General features: G+C 37.8%; 1 protein-coding gene across 1 annotated transcript in view; it reads left to right on the top strand.

The window, feature by feature from the left end:
- Positions 1-17,914, top strand: part of POU6F2 (POU class 6 homeobox 2) — a 320,392-nt gene that overhangs the window by 45,676 nt on the left and 256,802 nt on the right. Inside the window, exon 2 of the mRNA XM_068405256.1 lies at positions 13,165-13,336. Coding sequence (XP_068261357.1) covers positions 13,165-13,336 — 172 coding nt within the window. The remainder of the gene's footprint in view (positions 1-13,164; positions 13,337-17,914) is intronic.

Here is a 17,914-nt window from a genome sequence, read left to right as displayed (position 1 = left end):
AAAAGCCTCTCTTAGAAGACCCTTTGAAGTTGCCCCAGTGTTGGGTTTCCCACGCAAAACCAAGACCTGCAGCAGCTGTGTTCGTTTTATGCTGCTTGATCCATCCTACTCTATTTTTTTTTTAAGAGCAGTGAAATGGATCAGAAGTGCCACCAGGTTAAGAAATGGCAGATGGACTTTTGTTGATGTAAGGATTAAACTGGTTAAGTATGTATAGCTTGATTATTTGCTCAACACATGAATGGACATCTGTGGATATCAGAAGCAAGTAAATGGTCAAAGGAGTAGGTTAACAAAAGGAATAAATGGAAGTAATGGGATAAAATTAAGCATGGGCCACTTAAATTCAGTGGGAAGTGTCCTAACAGTAAATATAATTAAAATTTGATAAGTATTGTTTGAAGAAAGAGGGGGTTTATGAAACTTTAACTTAGGTATTATTAAACCCTAGAAAAGCATAGATCAATGAAGAGTTCAGTAGAGGCTCTGTGGGGATAGGGTAGATTACTTTGCACGTTTTCACAAGAACGCTTAGAAGTCGAAACAGACACCTTTGCCTTGCTCTGTCTTTCGCAGGTTGGTTAAACAGACTATAGAGATGAGGTGACTTGGCTGGCAATGCATAGACGTTCAGTGGCAAAACTGACCATGCGAGGTGCCAGCCCTCCTGTTCTAACCGCCTGGGGGCAAACTTCCTCTCCCATAAAGAAAAGGCTATTTTTCATTAAAAGAGGACTAACGGGAAAGGGGAAGGTAGTTTGAATACTGGTATGCTCTCACAGCTGTACTGGTATACTCAAGCTTGCTGGAGGAAACCCAAATGGCTCTTTGACTTTGCCTATACAAACTGTAAACACACATAGCTTCTAGGTTCAGAAAACTAGGGGTAAATATGGATGTAGGAATTAGCTTTTTCTTAAAAGTAAGAAGCAAAGATACTCTTTTCAAATATATATATGCCAAACACACAATATTAATTTCCATTTGGAATGATGCATGAAAATAACTTATAATGAACAATGCGAGATTGTGATCAAAACTCCTATATTCTGCATTTTATTGCTTTATCTTTGTATTTTTTAATCACTCTGAAGTTATTAATGGCTATTTTTATATTCATTTTTGGTATGCTAATGTTTCCAAAAGCAGATTTTGCAATGTTATGCACATTTGTGCATGTGTTGTGCATACTTTGTGTAATCCTACATGTTGCAAAAAAATCTGCAAATTATGCCATGTCTCTAAATAATATTAATCATTTGAAATAAAATCTTATGTTCAAAAACTACATTTATTAATTGTGCTTTAAAAATAACATAAAGTTTGTAGCAGGTTGAAAAGCAATTTGAGACCAATCATATTATGAGATTGTTTGTTGACCTACACTTTTTTGAAACAACTTAACTACATTTAGGGTTACCTATTGGAGTTTTATGATCGATTTCAGTAACTAGTTCAGGGCCCTTGCATAGATCTTGGTGATTTTTCACGCAGAGAATTGAGTATGTGTTTGTTCCTGTTGAAGCAGATGGCAGCAATCCAAATGGCTTCATTGGGAAAAGAATCGGGGCTGCTAAAAACTTTTTTATATACGTAATATATACATACATTATACATGTATGTGATAAACAATAGCAGGATCTTTGGAAAGATTTTTCTGCTGTTGAAGCAGAAGGGAATCAACAGCATTTGTGAATGTGTTCTCTGAGGAGCAAAGTGATAGTTCCTCATGAAGGGTGAAACTGAGCAGCCCAGTGATGTTGGCCAGTTTGCAAAGAACAGGTGCAAGCAACAAAGTGTTGCTGTAGTTGCATGTTTTGTTTTACTCTCTGATCAGGTTTCCTGCCTTAAAATATTGGGTTTTTCAGAAGGAGTTTCCTTAAGAAACAATAGGGAATCAATGGCAAATGATTGCATGGCAACATTTTGTTAAAAAAAAAAACAAACCCAAAAAACCCTAATCCAAAACACAAATGCAAACCAAGCAGTATCTAATAAAGAATAGAATTGCCCTAGTAGGAAAATACTAGCAGATCTGAGAAATGCTTCATTCATTGTTTATTGATAATCCAGTTACTGTAATTGCTGCTAAAATGATCAGTAAGCGTTATGCTGTTTCCCTATTGTGAGGCCTTAAACAGAAAAGCTGCTGTTACACTGCTCTAAATTGAAGTGATCCTCCTCTGTGTCCAACGCATAACACTGTCACTGTGTGTGGTGTGTGACATATCCTACCCTAGTATAATGAATGAAACCTCAGGAGTTTGTAAGTATACCTGCAGCTTCCAGCAGATTAAGGACATGGACAAAAAGATGAAGCACCCTTTGGGCTTCAAGTTCTTAAAGAAAACCAAGTCCTTATGCAAATTTCATTAGAAGTGTGAAGCTGTGTGAAAGTTAAAGGCATGTTGAGTTTGGATTACATTTAACTAGAAATTAATATGTTGTGACCTACAATGTGAAAAGAAAGATGTGGTACCCAGATGTTGATGAAGACCTGGTATGAAGAAAAGTAACCCTGAAGATCCTCTGTAATGATTAGAAAAAAAAAATTGTGCTCATTTATCAATGGGAAAGGCTTGGAAAATAAAAAAAACCATAACATTATTGACCTCAGTATTTGTGGCATTATTAAGTATGTTTACCAGTTATAACAGCAAGTTTTGTTGTCAGATGAGCTCAACATAGAAGAACCATAGAAAAACTATTTGGGATTCTTACTCTTAACCTGGTAGCTGCACATTTTATTGCAGTGCATCTTTTAGTATCTGGAAAAAAAAAAGAACATTTTAGTCTGTGTGCCTCAGTTCAGGTGAAGCTTTCAGTTTCTTCAATAGATGGGCGTTATTGCTATTCTATGTATAGAGTAGATAAAAGGAAATCTGAGGGTCCACTCCTAGAAGGTGTGATATCAGTAGAAATGCTGTAAGAGAAGTAATTTCCCATACTTATTACTAGAATTCAAGTATCCTGTATTAAGGCAAGCACCATGAAGAGCACCCATAACAGCTGAGCACCTTGTTAATCACAAAATATATAAAATCAAGGCTGAGCTGTCCTAAGTTTAGATTCAGATTTTGGAAGCCTTCAGTCTTGTTTAGGAAGAAGAATTCAAGGCAGATGTTCTCACTTGCTTCAAGCTGACAAAGAACAATTTGATATTGAAATGAAGATTTTCCAGCAGTTTTTGATTGTGATATTCTGGTGAAATCCTGACTTGCCTGGTGTGGTTTTTGTTTAAGTATTATACCCTTATTTATAAAGGATTTTGAAAGGTTCATGAGAAGTATATACCCAATTTCCAGACTGGTCTCGGTTGTGACTGTCTATTGTATTATGGATTGTAACTTTTTTTAAAAGTGCCATTTGAACAAGTTGGATGAAACTGGAATTAGATTAGAACTACTTTAAAAATCTTCAGCAAAAGAAAAGTTTTCACTAGAAAAGGTTGCTTCACTAAAAGTGATATGTCTTCGTTTCAACAATTTTCTTTTGAAGGTGTTACTTTGTGTGTCTCTGATGGAATTTCACGTGAGAGCCAGGGAAGACCCATCCCAAAACAACGTGACTTTCCTGATATGGCCAAGACCATGGCTGGCTACAGACAGATCTTGATTTGGGTTTTCCTAGATAAAATGCAAGTAATTGAATTAACTGCCAAGCTAGGTTACTGTTTAACCCATGCTCTGATTTTCAAAAAATCAAGTTAATGGTTTCTTCAATTTACAACTTGCAAATCCAGACGTGTTATGTAAAATCAAGTTTTTGTTTAACTAAGAGAAGAGGAGAGTTTTTTTCAATTGCTGTGAGTCCCTCCTACACTGCCTAGTCAAGTTGCTCTCTCTCATACGTGATCAACGTTCAAAAGTTATTGTAAGTTTGGTTTTGGTGTGTTTCTGGATGTGCTGGTTCCTAAAAGAAAGCAATTTTAATCGAATTCTGTCTTTGATATTTCTTCCCCCAAAGTTGTTTCTGGTGCATGTATGGTAGACGAAGCCTGACAAATGAAAATATAGAGAAACTGTATACAATACCACGTGGCCTATGGCAACACCACCATGAGAATGCCAGATTTTGTCTGATCTCGGAAGCTAAGCAGGGTTGGGCCCACTTAGTACTTGGATGGGAGACCGCCTCGGAATACCGAATGCTGTAGGCTTGGGAAGTGATTGTCCCCCTGTACTCGGCACTGGTGAGCCCGCACCTTGAATACTGTGTTCAGTTTTGGGCCCCTCACTACAAGACATCGAGGTGCTGGAGTGTGTCCAAAGAAGGGCAACGAAGCTGGTGAAGGGTCTAGAGCACAAGTCTGATGAGGAGCAGCTGAGGGAACTGTGGTTGTTTAGTCTGGAGAAAAGGAGGTTGAGGGGAGACCTTATCGCTGTTGACAACTCCCTGAAGGGAGGTTGTAGTGACGTGGGAGTTAGTCTCTTCTCCCAGGTAACAAATGATAGGATGAGAGGAAATGGCCTCAAGTTGTGCCAGGGGAGGTTTAGATTGGATATCAGGAAAAATTTCTTCACTGAAAGGGTTGTCAAGCGTTGGAACAGGCTGCCCAGGGAAGTAATGGAGTCACCATCCCTGAAGGTATTTAAAAGACACGTAGATGTGGTGCTTAGGGACATGGTTTAGTGGTGGACTTGGTAGGGCTAGGTTAACGGTTGGACTTGATGATCTTAAAGGTCCTTTCCAACCAAAACGATTCTATGATTCTATATTTAAATTATAATTAGGCCAAATTAATTTAATTTGAGTGCTTTGTGGTGGAAATCCTGACGAGCAATCTTTCACCTAGGCAAGACTAACTCAGAGTATCCCATCGGTATTTTATTGCATTTCTTAGTTCCAAAGGGGCCAGTTATGCCCTCCTCTTCCTCATGCAGAGTAGAAGGATTATGTTGATAATGGGATGCTGTAGGTTCTAGAATGATCTTTTAACATCTTGTAGCAAGATCGTCTGGAAAAAGAAGCCTTGTGCTTAAGGCTCCTTCAAAATAGAAAAGGAGCTTAAGGCTCCTTCAAAACAGAAATTGAGCAAATAAAAAAAAAGTTATGAAACTGACAGGCTTGTGAAAGAGCACTCATGTGCAGATAGTGCAATGACTGGGTAAATGGGATTGTGTCTCCTTCAGGTGGTCAGTGTGGAGACTAAAACAACCCAATGTGAAATCATTTTCAGGGTGAATGAGAAGTTCTTGTTTTCATAGCAAAGATCCTTTAGACAGCTACAATATGTGTTTATTACATTATGGTAGAATGGTATTTTTTTCACTGAGAGTGATAAATACCTTTATAGAAATGTTTAATATTTTTTTTCATAGAAGACAATGTCTTCCTCTTCATAATAAAAATTTTTCAAGTGTTCTGATAAGTTGGCCCTACAGTATAAAAGTTTTAGAAAATTCTAGTTATTCTTACAGGCTTACAATTTTCTGGATGGTTTCTTATGTTTGACATGGCTCTCTGCAGAATAAAACTGACAGAGCAGTGGGAATCATCCACTACTCCTACAAAGAAAATGTGTCAAAGTTTTACTCCTAATAGGAACCATCTTCTAATTTCAGAATTAATTGCTCTTCTACGTCATCTCCTTCTTTTGGGAGACCAGATGGCAGAAGAGTAGGAAATCTCTTGATTTGATGATCTTAAAGGTCTTTTCCAACTTAAACGATTCTATGAAATGAGTGGGAAAGTCTCTTGAAGGCTTATTCCACCGTGTTGGCCCAAGTCAAAAGTGTTCCTGCCTATTTTGCCTTTGTCCTGTCATGATCTGTAGGGCCTGATATTCTGGTTTCTCAAAAATGGGGTCGGCTTTTCTATGGCTGCAAGAATCTTTAACTAGAAGACAACTGCTTTCTCTTGCCACTCTCAAGACTTGTTATTTCTCCTGGTGGCTGTGCACTTTTATCTATCGTGTTTTGAGGAGCATGGTAGCTTCCCAGAATAGTAGCTTTTCTGGCTCTTGACCTCTGTATGCATACAAACTTCTGCTACATGTCCACAGATGAACAAGCTCCTTTCCAGTAAGCCAGGGTGTCATTTAAATGGGGAATCATTATAATCGGGCCAAGACCACAATTATAACTTTTGTTTTCCTAATTAATAGAGGAAAGTTTTATATAGCTTCACCCTGTACACGGTAGAAAACTCTAAAGATTAAATGGTTTGCAACAAGAAGAGGAGAATGATTCTTAAATCAGATTAATAATTGGATCAGAAGCATTAAGGTCAACTCCAAGAGCTGAAAGCAACGTTTAGATTAAAGCTTCTATGCTATGTGTACTCTGGCATTAGTGATTTCTAAGTGTCATGTGGGTCAGGAAAAACACAAAGTCTGGATTCATACATGTGAGTCAGGCTTTCCCAGCCAGTTCCAGAAATGGCTTTTCTGGACCAGAGATGCACCAGTCTCCTACAATGATATAGCTGTTCCGCATTTTTTATATGGTGAAATGAACATCCTTCGCCTTTCTTTCCTGTTTGAAACAGCAGCGTGACTGCTGCGGTACGTTTTAGAGCAATAAACCCCAGCTGATTATAAAACAAATGGTGACCTGGCCACTTACTACTGTACAGCTCCTGTGTGCATGTTCCCATCCTGCAGCCTCTAGTCAGCATGTTGCAGAGCAACCTGACTAGCAAATTGACAAGGACTTCTCTTGTGAACCTTTCAGCTTGCTCTCAATAGGTGTGAGAAATATGTGAAACATTATTAGGGAAAATAGTTCAGGAAGGGAACAATACGTTTTGTGAGGGAGGTTTTTTGTATGATTTGAAAACACATTGTAGTATCTCGATCTCCAGCAAGCGATTCAAGGGACTTTGCCACATAAAACTTAATTTGAAAAAAAGTTTCATTCAACTTCAAGATTCCTAAAGCTACAATTAAAACCTCCATGAGTTTCTGAAAAACCTTTTTTTTTCTGTCAGAAGCTATGTTATACTAACCAGCACTAACCATTTCAATTTTCAGAGGACTTTAAGTAAATAAATGAAGGAGACCATCCTAGCATTACTGCCTAACCTGAGAAGAATACTTAAATGAAAGAAAGCACCGTGGGCAGTGATAGTCTCTCTAACTTTCCAAATTAAATTGTTAATTAAAGTTCAGTACTGTTAATAACATGAGTATAATCAGGCTCTGGTGAGTTAGCTATGTTATTTTTAACTAGAAAATGCTCCTTTTTAGCTGCAACCTGCACACCAGATGGGAAGATGAGTATCACTGGAAAAATACAATGTCCGAAGTCACACTAGTATTGAGAAAAGGGAGAAGAAAACTATCTTTTCTGCTACAGAGATTTTCATGAGGAGAATAAATATCATTCTAGCTGAAGAAAAGTGAAGACTGTTTTGGGTGATAATATTCATATTGAGTGAGAAGAGCTGGGGATATATCAGCTTTTTGCTGTAAGAGGAAGGAGAGGCAATACTGAAGATTTTAGTAAGTTAAATATGAGTAAAATAGGAGATATAAGTAAATATGTAATGCAGTAAATAGAAGTACAAGATCAAAGTACTGAAGGGAGATTAATGATCATATATCAGCAGTCTTGTTTGTTTCGCTTATAGAAACACCCATCTAAGGATGGTGGTACAGGTGGCTGTGAAGAAAATGAGAAGATTTTTCTCTGTAACTTTTTCCAGAGAAGTGACAGCCAGCAGATAGCAATGGTCAGAGACTAGTAGGAGACAAAAAGTTGGTTCAAAGTAGTTTGCGTAAAGCAGAATATGGATAGATTGGGATTGAATTATCAGCACACTAGTGATAGCAGATAAAACAATGTTTAAAGAAGAAAGCATCAAAGACGGTTGTCCCTGAGAAATCATTATTTGTGGAAAAAAAAATACCTCTGGAAGCAATAAGATGAAGGAATAAGGACTAGTTCCTAAGAGGAACGTAGTCCTAAATTTCACTGGTACTTGATAAATCTAATCCTTTCCCCCCAGTACAGTCTTTCTGATGTATTCCTCACTCAAAAACTATAAGCTAGGTTATGTCTTAAATAGCTTTATCGAAGGTTATGATGGTGCTCTGTCTTGATTAAAAATTTTTAAAAACTACAATTTGAGTACTTTTTTGTGAAGTCATTAGAATAACGTATGAACGGCGTAAATGTTATGTTTATTGGGAGTATAACTGGAGTGTTTGCTCAAACATATGCACTGTGTATGTCCCAAACAGAATCTCAGAGGGGGGCAGGATTATTTCATATTTTGAAAGAAATCAGAAAATTAATTTCAAGTACTTCTAAGCCAGAGAAATAAAGTCTGTGCAAAGTAATTTCAAACTAAGGGCAAAATAAAAAGCAAAACAAAGGACCTTACTTTTTCTTCTAATTAAAGTAATTAAATTCAGACCAACAATGTTTATGGGGCAGTAAGTACAAAATTCAGACCAGTGGCTAAACCAGTGCATGAAGCCTTTACAAAGCCCTATCATCACCCAAGTCCTACATTAAGGATAAAAGTAGTTTGTTGTCCCATTTTAGACTTCTGCCTAGGGCATGTTTTACACAAAACCCATATAGTTGCCTTTAAAAGCTGTCTTTGATTGCTAAATAGTTTTGCTTAGAAATTGCAACTTCACCCTTAAAGTGCAGAGGCAGAGCTTTTAACGCAGTGATAAATGTTCTCCTGTACTTCATACAGTGCCGTAGATAAGGAAAAGTTAAAGGTTTTGGCTCTTAAAAGAGGGTGTGTAACAGAACTCTAATTTGCCTTTGCAAATCCACATGATTTTTACTGTCAGATTAAGCCCAACAGCTTGTTTAAGTCATCAAGGAGTGGTAGAGCTGAGCAGAGGTGTAGCAGGTATTCCAGCTGAATTACAGGAGGTATAAGCCACCCTTAAGGGAAACAGACACACAGCAGGGAGGAGCACTCGCTGCACAAAACTGCCAGCGAAATCTCATAGAAAACAGACAAGTATACTAGTGATAGTTGGATGAGAAATAGATATCAAGGTATACAAGTATCTGCAAGAGATGCATGTAAAAGTTATCACTACATGTGTGGTATATACAGGTATATTTTGAATAAGGGGATTATAATTCCTTAGTTCTTACATAACTAGAACTTTACTCTTGTGGTTATGCCATCTGAAGTTCTGAAGTGTTATATCCCTTTTATGTACCCTTGTCTCTTACTTAAAGCATATAAACCCTTTTTACAAAGTTCATCTTGCTGGTTTTTATGCATTCTTAGAACTTTCAGTTTTATATATGAAAACCTGAAACTTTTGTGTGGCTGTTGGTCAATGGAAAACCCTGTGTTACAATGCAGAGTGTAACCTGACCTTTAACACCTTCCCAGAAAGCAAATGCTGAGATTCAAGCCCACAGACATCCAGGGCAGGAAGGAAAACAGACCCTGACAGGACTATATGCAAAAGATGCACACACAGTTCCTTCCCTTGATACATTCTCTCCACTGCTGTGGGTCTTCTCTGGGCTGAATTTTGTAGGTGGGCAGAGGAGGAGGCTGCTGGGCCTGCAGCTGGCATAGCAACTACTCCAGAGTTTTTTTAGGGAGGCCACTGGGAAATATAGGAACGACCCCTCCGGTCCCCAAGGGATTTTGCAGACTAGGCCACTTGCTGTGCACTGGAATTAGAGTTTATTGCACTTTTTGTGAAAATAATAGTTTTTAATCACTCATAATCCACTGCAGAAGAGACATATTCTTAAAGTACGGAAAGCAACTGAAGGCGTGGAGACAACCTGAAGTTAAAAAATGCCCATTTTTTTAAAAGGATGTTTTTGAAGGAAATAAACCTTCCCTCGACCCATCATTTAAGTGATTTATTTAGTCTTCATGTAGACTGGAATTTTAGACAGTACCTTATCTATCTGCTTACAGAGAAAGTTGTCATTCGTTCACCACCTGACAGAGAGAGCTACCCTGGGGGTTCTGGTACTGTCTGAGGGAGGGGGAAGCAGTTTATATTACTTCAGTTTTTACAGTCCTTGGCTCTGTGTTTGCAAAGCTGTTTTAAATTTACTGCTAGGAGTTTGCCCAGCCATGCGAGTGACCATGTTGATGCTTACTGCGGTGCAGGACTCAGTGATGTCTTGCAGCAATGAGTTCCATAGGTTTTCACTACTTACTGTTTGGAAAAGTATCTTTTATTATTATTAGATTTATGACTTCTGCATTTCAGTGGAGGCCCCTTTTCTCCTCAGATGAGGTCAGGTGAATAGTTCCTGATCCACATTTTCTCCCTGTCATTTATTATTTTGTATACTTTGATCATGCTCGTTCTTATTCACTTTTTTCTGTAAACATTCCCAATCCTTTCAATCTATTTATCATTCTTACTGCACATCTCTTTCTGATGTATCTTTCTTAGATGGGCTAACCAGAAATGAACAAAGTACTCCAGATGAGGCCGAATTATTGATGTACATAACAGGTAAAATCCTGGCCCTGTTGAAGTTGCTGGGAATTCACTAACATCTAAGGGCTGAGGTTTCTTGCAGTGCTGTCACATTTCCTTCATTATTCTTCCTCCCATTTTTCATATATTCAACTTCAAAATTTGGCAGCTGAGACTTTAATCTAGAATCCTACTGATTCAGCATCCTCCATTAAATTGCTGTTAGTCCTCAGATTAGCAGTGTGGCTCAGTGGGCAGGATTAGTTCCCTCCCCAAAATACTTGGATGAAAAGGGTCAAATTTTGTCTTGATTCACATTTGTTATGGAACCACTCTTGGTGTTAGTTTTGCGCAGCTGAAACTGAGGGCAGCAGCCCAGACTTTGAAACAGTGCTGTTTGTGTTCACAGTGACGATTAGCTGCAAAATCTGCTAAAACACATTATTTAGTGTACAAAAGCAAACAAACAAAAATTTTGCCTTGGTAAATGACTGTCTGTAATGCAATATAAATGTGAGGCAAAACCAGTCAGAAGGTTTGGGGTTTTTTTGACAGCATCTGCAAAAGAAGTCTGTTAACTTCTGTTTCCTCCCCAGAAACACATAAGAAATGTTCAGATTGTTGCTGGCTAATAAATACATTAAATGAAACGTTAATAAATCACCAGCAATTTATGCTGACAATAACATGGATTGACCACATTGATTAAATTGATTATGTTTCATATATTTATAATATGTAGACACAAGCCTAATTTATTTTCTGAAGAATTCAAGGTAGGTATCACTGGTTTAAAAAAAAAGGGGGCAAAACAAAACAATGGAGTAATGTTTGTGGTTGCTATCTGCAATAATCTAATGCTGACAGAGAGCAGTATTTTATTTAGTAATTAACAGTGTAAAGGGGAGAGAAGCTGTCATGTTGGTTCTTAAGCTGGGGAATGTGATGAAAGATGATATCTGCGATCTCATCCTTTCCACTTGTTTAGGATTGTCAGGATGAGAAATGTCAGCATTATGAAAGCTCAGCTCTGCTCTTGATATGATAAAACCCTTCAAAAGCCAGTCTTTCTCTCCCTCTCCCCCCTCCTTTCTCCCTCTCCCTCTCACACTTGCTTTTTTATTTATCCTGTTTTGTTAGATGGCAGAAATATAATTCTTTTCTTTCTTCCTATTATAAGCCACCATTTTTGTTTTATTATATGTTTCACAACCCCTAATGCCCCACTGAAAATTACCTTGTTAAATGACAGTGTTTCAAAGCCATGAATCCTTTCCACCATTCCCTCAGAGGTTTGAAACAGTCAACAGACTGTAAAGAATAAATAATAAAAAAGTATTGATTATTTTGATGACTGTGAGATTCAATTAAGTATTAATTTTGCCCTCCAGTGGACCTATCAAGGTATTCAAAAGGGAGGATTCGGCTCAGCTAAATGCGTGCTGAGTGCTTCAGCCTTAAATAGGGAGAAAATGTGTTTACCTACAGTATTTGAAGAGGAGTGCATTGATGCACAGAGTCCAATATTTAAGTGCTGTGCAAATTAAGCCCTGGTGACAGTGACATTGTTTTCAGCGATATGAGTATTGACTAAAGAAGTGCATTTGATGACAGCTTAAACTATTTGTATTGATTAACATTTTCATAGATTATCATGTGTCATATCAAATTCACTTTTCAGACATGAATACATTAAAAAACCCACAGGCAAACATCGACCAATGTGAGGACGGGACAGAGGGAACATGCTAACCAACCTACTTGCTCGTTGGTCACCTGTTCTCTGCATAAGAACCATTTAGGCATGAACTTTGCAATAAATAGCTGCCAGAGAGCGCAACAAGGTCACTTGTTCCTTTCCTCTTTTTTTTTAGTTTTTTTTAACTCTGGTTTCTGTGCTGTCGTGATATTATGCCAATTAGTTTGTAAACGGAATAATAGGGTGTGCTTGGAAATAATGCCTGACCCCCAAATGTCCGCAATGAACAGAAGATAAAACAGATCCAAATCATCAAGAAAAAATTTAAATGTATATATATGAGTAATGTTTTACAGGGGGATATAATGTCCCAAACACAAGAATAATTGCAAACTGTTTGTGTAAGTATCTTCCCTAATTTTATCTTTTAAAAAATGATTTCTGTGTGTTTTGTTTTCAAAAGAAAAATGTGTGTTTGTGTGTGTTTACGGACTTTTGGAGCTTAGTATCCCAAAGACAGGAATAGTTAGAAGAAATCTTTATTTCTGTTGAATGTGTGTAATGAAATGGCTATTTGCTGCTGTGTATTTTCATAGAAATGCTGAAGTGCTAGAAACTCCGTATTTGATTTTGTTAATGTACAGCTGAGGATGCCTCTTTAAATCACTGTGGAGCGCTCACAGGGCGCTCCTCTTCCGCGGCGTTGGAGCATACAGGAATTTCTTTTCTTACTACGTAAAGGACAGGGTGAGGTGTAAAAACATACACACACAAAAAGCACATCCCACAATTAAAGCTGTGTTGGTTATGATGCTTTCATAGAAGTTTTTCTCCAAAGCATCCTGAATCTCTCACATGCTAGTTGAGCTTTAATAGGGTGGGGAGTAATGGAAAACTCATTGGATCTGTAATAGCTCTTCACTTGACTGCAGCCAGCAATAACAGCAGGAGCAGCCAGAGATAAGAGAGAGAGAGTGTGTGTGTATGTGTGTGTGTGAGAGAGAGGGAGTGGAAGAGAGACTATACGCACACCAAAGCTGCCACTTTTTTTTTTTTCCCTCACTCTTGTTTTTCCCCCCCATCCTAGGATCCAATGATAGCTGGACAAGCCAGTAAGCCCTTGCTGTCACTGCAGAGTGAAATGAATGCAGAGTTGAGAGGTGAGGACAAGGCAGCTACTTCAGACAACGAGCTGAATGAGCCCCTGCTTGCGCCTGTGGAATCAAATGACAGCGAGGACACTCCCAGCAAGCTCTTCGGTAAGTCCGTCTAGGTATTTCATTTCATTGCTACCATGTTGTCCGGAAGAGCAATCTCCCCCTGTTCATTCTTTTTTTTTTTTTTTTTTTTTGTTTGTTTGCTCGGTTTTCTTCTAAGTACGAAGGAGTAGCTTGGAGCGTGCAGGTGCACAGCCTTCTGCTCCCACTGCAACTGGGTACTAGAATGACAGCATCAGTCCTGAAAACTTTTGTCAACAATGAACTTATTTTATGCAAGTTGTAGACATTTTATGTCTTCTTTTGATCCATGGTCTCTAATGTAAAAAAACAGAGGGGGAATAATTTTCTTGGACTAGTTCGTTAACATTTATTGTATTAGGTGCTGATGTGTCTCACATGCTACCAGCTTTTTCTAAGGCTGGATTAAACTGAAAAGTTGCCATTTTATATGGTAAAGATAAAGGTGGCTGAAGAGAGCTGAAACATTCCCATAGAAAACACTCTGTACTGAGTAAACAAAGGCTACCGAGGGTACTGCACATGGAGCTAATGTTTTTGGAATTTAAATTAGAAATGAGATATTTCTTCTAAAGCCTGTGCAAAGAGAAATTACCTTTATTTGTTTTTAAATAGTCTAAATTGTGCCAGATAAGTGTAACCTTTAGCAATCAAAACAAAAGCAGCAAGAGTGGCACTCCAACACAGACATCTGTCATTCAAACGGATGACACCCTGTAAGCCAACTCAAGCAACTCTGATTTCTAATCAGAAAAGGGAGCAGAGTTGTTGAGGCTCGTACTTGAGTGATAGATGTTGATAGATGTCTGAGCTGGAGCAGTAGTATATGGTACACAGTGACATTTTGGGTTTAGAGGGACAGCTCTCCTGAAGGAGTTCCTTTTAATTATTTCCATTTGTGACTTGAGACAAACCTTAACAGAAACAGAGCATTTCCTTATTTTACACAATCTTATAGATGGAAGTTGAAGGGAAAAAGATCTTGTTTAAAGGGAATACAGCTTTAAGGGAGAGAGGGTGAGAGCCCATTTTCTAAGATTCAAGTTTTGATTTTATAATCTATAAGGAAATCTGTAGCAGTGTTCAGATTTCAGTATCCCAGCTACAGTAAGAGCTGCAAGATTTTTTTAACAAAAGAATACATGCAGTTTTCTTTTAAAATATTCTTTACCCCTTACTAAAAGATACAGCACAAAATGTTTAACTAAACAACTTCACTACAGATATGGGAAGATAATAATAATTAAAAAATTCTAAAATTTAATTTCTGGATTACAGTAATGACCATTACTGAATATCACATCCATTTTTAAGCACACTCTTAGTAATCTTTGTTTCCATGGAAAGCATAATTTCCATTAGCAGTTTGAATGTTCAAAAAGCATATAATAATTGTTTAGCCCATTTCATCCAGGAAAGAATTGTAATGTCTAAAATTCAGAGGGCTATTAGTTGTCTAGAGTAGTGTAAATATCTTCAGCTGTGTTTGTGTTTTATTTGCTCAAATGTTCACAGTGCATCTATTAAATATAGCAAGGCATATAGAAAACAAATAGCAGACTTTTAATTTGAGGGTAGTGGAATGTCTGCTTGTTTTTAGATCAGGCAAGTCTTGTAATAAAAGGCAGGATATTTTTTTGAGCCATTGTCATTTGGATGCTCTACAGTGATAGCGAAATATACACAGACACTTTCATTAGGTTTGCCTACAGAAATGTATCCTACAGAAATGATGTGCAACAATATCTTGTCTCCTTCTGAACTGCAAATGTAATTTATGTCCCTAAAAGCACTAATGAAAAAGCTACAAATTAATACATTGTGCTGTTTCTGTTGGTGAGTGTAAGATGTTTGCTAGCCTGATTCTTATACTACTAAAGAGATGTTCTCAAGTAAACAAAACTAGGTGAAATTGTGCAGCTGCCTCAGTCTGAACTTATGTACCGTTTGTCAAGGTTCTGTTACAATTATGACAGATGCTACAGATCTTTTAGCAGCAGCCCTTGTTCAATTTTAGTAACTTTGAGAACATAAAAGAAAGGACAATGGGGCTTTTTTGATACATTTCAGGATCAAACTGAGCAAATTCATTTAAAATAAAGGTGATTAGCCTTTATGTCATGGATGCATCCCTTAAGATAGATTTGCAGTAAACATTTAAAATAATTAAGTGTAGTTTTGTTTAAAACTTTGATACATAAATATGGGGCATTATTCTGTAGCTGTTTCTCTCTGATGTTATGAAATAGCATGTTAGGAATGCATACTTTGGGCCTTTCTTTGCAGTCTCTGAAATTATTTGTGGACTTACTGACATGTGATGGCATAGAGATTGACAATTTTCTCCTCCAACTTTCTTTCATGGGATCAGAGATAATAATTTTCTTTTTACAATATAACATTTAATACATGCTGTGTGAAAAATTGCCCAAAATCTGTTAAGCAGGAGAGGGAGGAGCGTTTTAGAAAGTCAAGGAGAGGAGACAGGTTCATAGAGAACAAAGTTTCTGCACTGCTGCTTTCACGTTTTTTGAAAAATTTGTGAAAATCATGTACTGCTTTAGTTGGAATGAATGACCAGCATTTGAGTGTCTTGTTGGTGTTAGCAATATTTCCCGAGTCTTATTTTCATATAGATGAACGGAGTTGAATGATTAGATGCGAAGAGCTTGCTTCTTTCTCACCGGACACGTTCTGCTTAGCTTCTGTTGATGGATGGGTTTATTTCTGCAAGGAGCTGCATTGCTCACCTGTACCTTTTCCTAAAATCTACCTCTTTTTCTCAAACTTGTTTCGGCATTTTACTGCGTATCATAGAAACAGCAGGTATTTATTTTTTGTTTTGGTAGCAGATAGCACAATTAATCATAAAAATGGCACCTCTTCAACAACAGTCCCTGCTGCAGGTGAGGCAAGGGCAGGAGTACAATTAATTGTACTTATTTTTTACTTAGGAAGATATGCAGTAAACTTCTGTTTCTCTTAGGAGTGCTTTGCTATCAGTGACAAAGCAGGTGAATGCTGGAGTTGGTCGGGTCTCAGAAGCACCAGCACCAGCTGGGCTAAGATTCTGATGATCTGAAATAGCTCCCACCTGAAACTGGTGCACAGGTGTCTGGGAAGAGGCAGTTTGTCACTGCAGTGCAGTTGTTACCCGTGAGTGATGACAGGAGCAGCTGTGATTAGAGGGGTTGTGCTTGCTTGTTGTTTGCCTGCTTGCTTTCTCTTGGTGGTGGTGGTTATTTTTTAGTGGGTTGGGTTTTCTTAATGGTGATTTTTTTTTGGGGGGGGGGGGGGTGGGTGTTTGGCTGTGTTTTTCTTTTTTTTTTTTTTGCTTGTTTGTTTGGGGTTTTTTTGTTGTTTTGTTTTTGAAAGAAAAGGCTGTCCTGTAGTCTGGGGGTTTGCACCTGTGATCCTCCACTTGTGTGTTTATACCAGTGGACTTTTTGGAATCTGCATACCTGCATGCAAAAGACTTTCGATACTGAAATAATGTGAAACAAGAAGGGAGCAAAAACCATAGTGAAAAATACTTTCTGAAGTGCAAAACGTTGGTAAAGGGCTCTATCCTGTAACACGTTAGCTCAGAAGTGGAGTATTGAAGTGAGGAGTTAGCAGAGCTACAGTGTGTGTTACAGAAATCCCAGTTTTGCTGACCAGTATGAGGCGAAGTTGCTTTGAAAGAGATCTTGTGGTGTATTATTTACTCTAAAATATTTGTGAAGCAGTATCTCTGATTTTAATCAGATGATATAATTAAGAAACAGAGAAACTGAGTCTGGCTGTTGACATTCCTGGCAGTGTCATTTTCAGATCAACTGGTCTTACTCTGCAATATGCTTCAAAATAGTAACCCAGGACAAATGCCACAGCTCTTACTAAAGAAAGTTTTGTTAATGCTGAGTAGCAGCTTCACTTGAATAAACATATTGGGATTTGATCCTAAGTTAATTAATCCTAGTTGCCATTTTATACAGTATCTTTAAACAAGTTTAGAATAAGTTTTGCAGTATTGGTCTGAAAAAATCTTGGAAAAAAACCCCTTTGTGTTTAGCTGCATAATATTATAACTGTTGAGATTCAAAAGTTGGTATAGACACCAGGGATGTGTCACGCATAAAATTCTCTGTACGGTAGAAAACCCAGGAAAGAAGTGTCTAGTCCAAGCAGCAAAAGCCCCTGTGGACTGAGGCTGGCTTTCCTGGAGTAAGATCCAGTCCTTAATTCATCCTTAATTGAGGTAATTTGTGACATAATTAGATGATGGTAAAAAGAAAGCCAGGAATGCACTTGGATGTTAAGGTAATTTTCCTGTATTATAAAAAGTTGCTCTTTGAGATCAAGCCTGTAGTTCTACACATCAAACTTATTGAAATAAATAAAGCTGTAAGTATATAGTGAGTGTGAGTGCAAGACCAAGCCTATAACTGTGGAGCACAAGTGTTTCCTATTTAATAATTGCAGTACAGCAAAAAATTAACTGCTAACCTTTTTTTTTTTTTTTTTTTTTTTTGCTGGCAAGGTTTTGTTCCAGGGAAATTAAATCTTAGGTTTCCTGTGCTGGATCCAAAGACTGTGGTTTCATTTGGTTCACTACCA

The sequence above is a fragment of the Nyctibius grandis genome, chromosome 7 (genome assembly GCF_013368605.1).
Source record: "Nyctibius grandis isolate bNycGra1 chromosome 7, bNycGra1.pri, whole genome shotgun sequence".
NCBI classification, from domain to species: Eukaryota; Metazoa; Chordata; class Aves; order Nyctibiiformes; family Nyctibiidae; genus Nyctibius; species Nyctibius grandis.
Note: the sequence above shows the minus strand (reverse complement) of the source record. Positions and strands in the feature narration are given on the sequence as shown.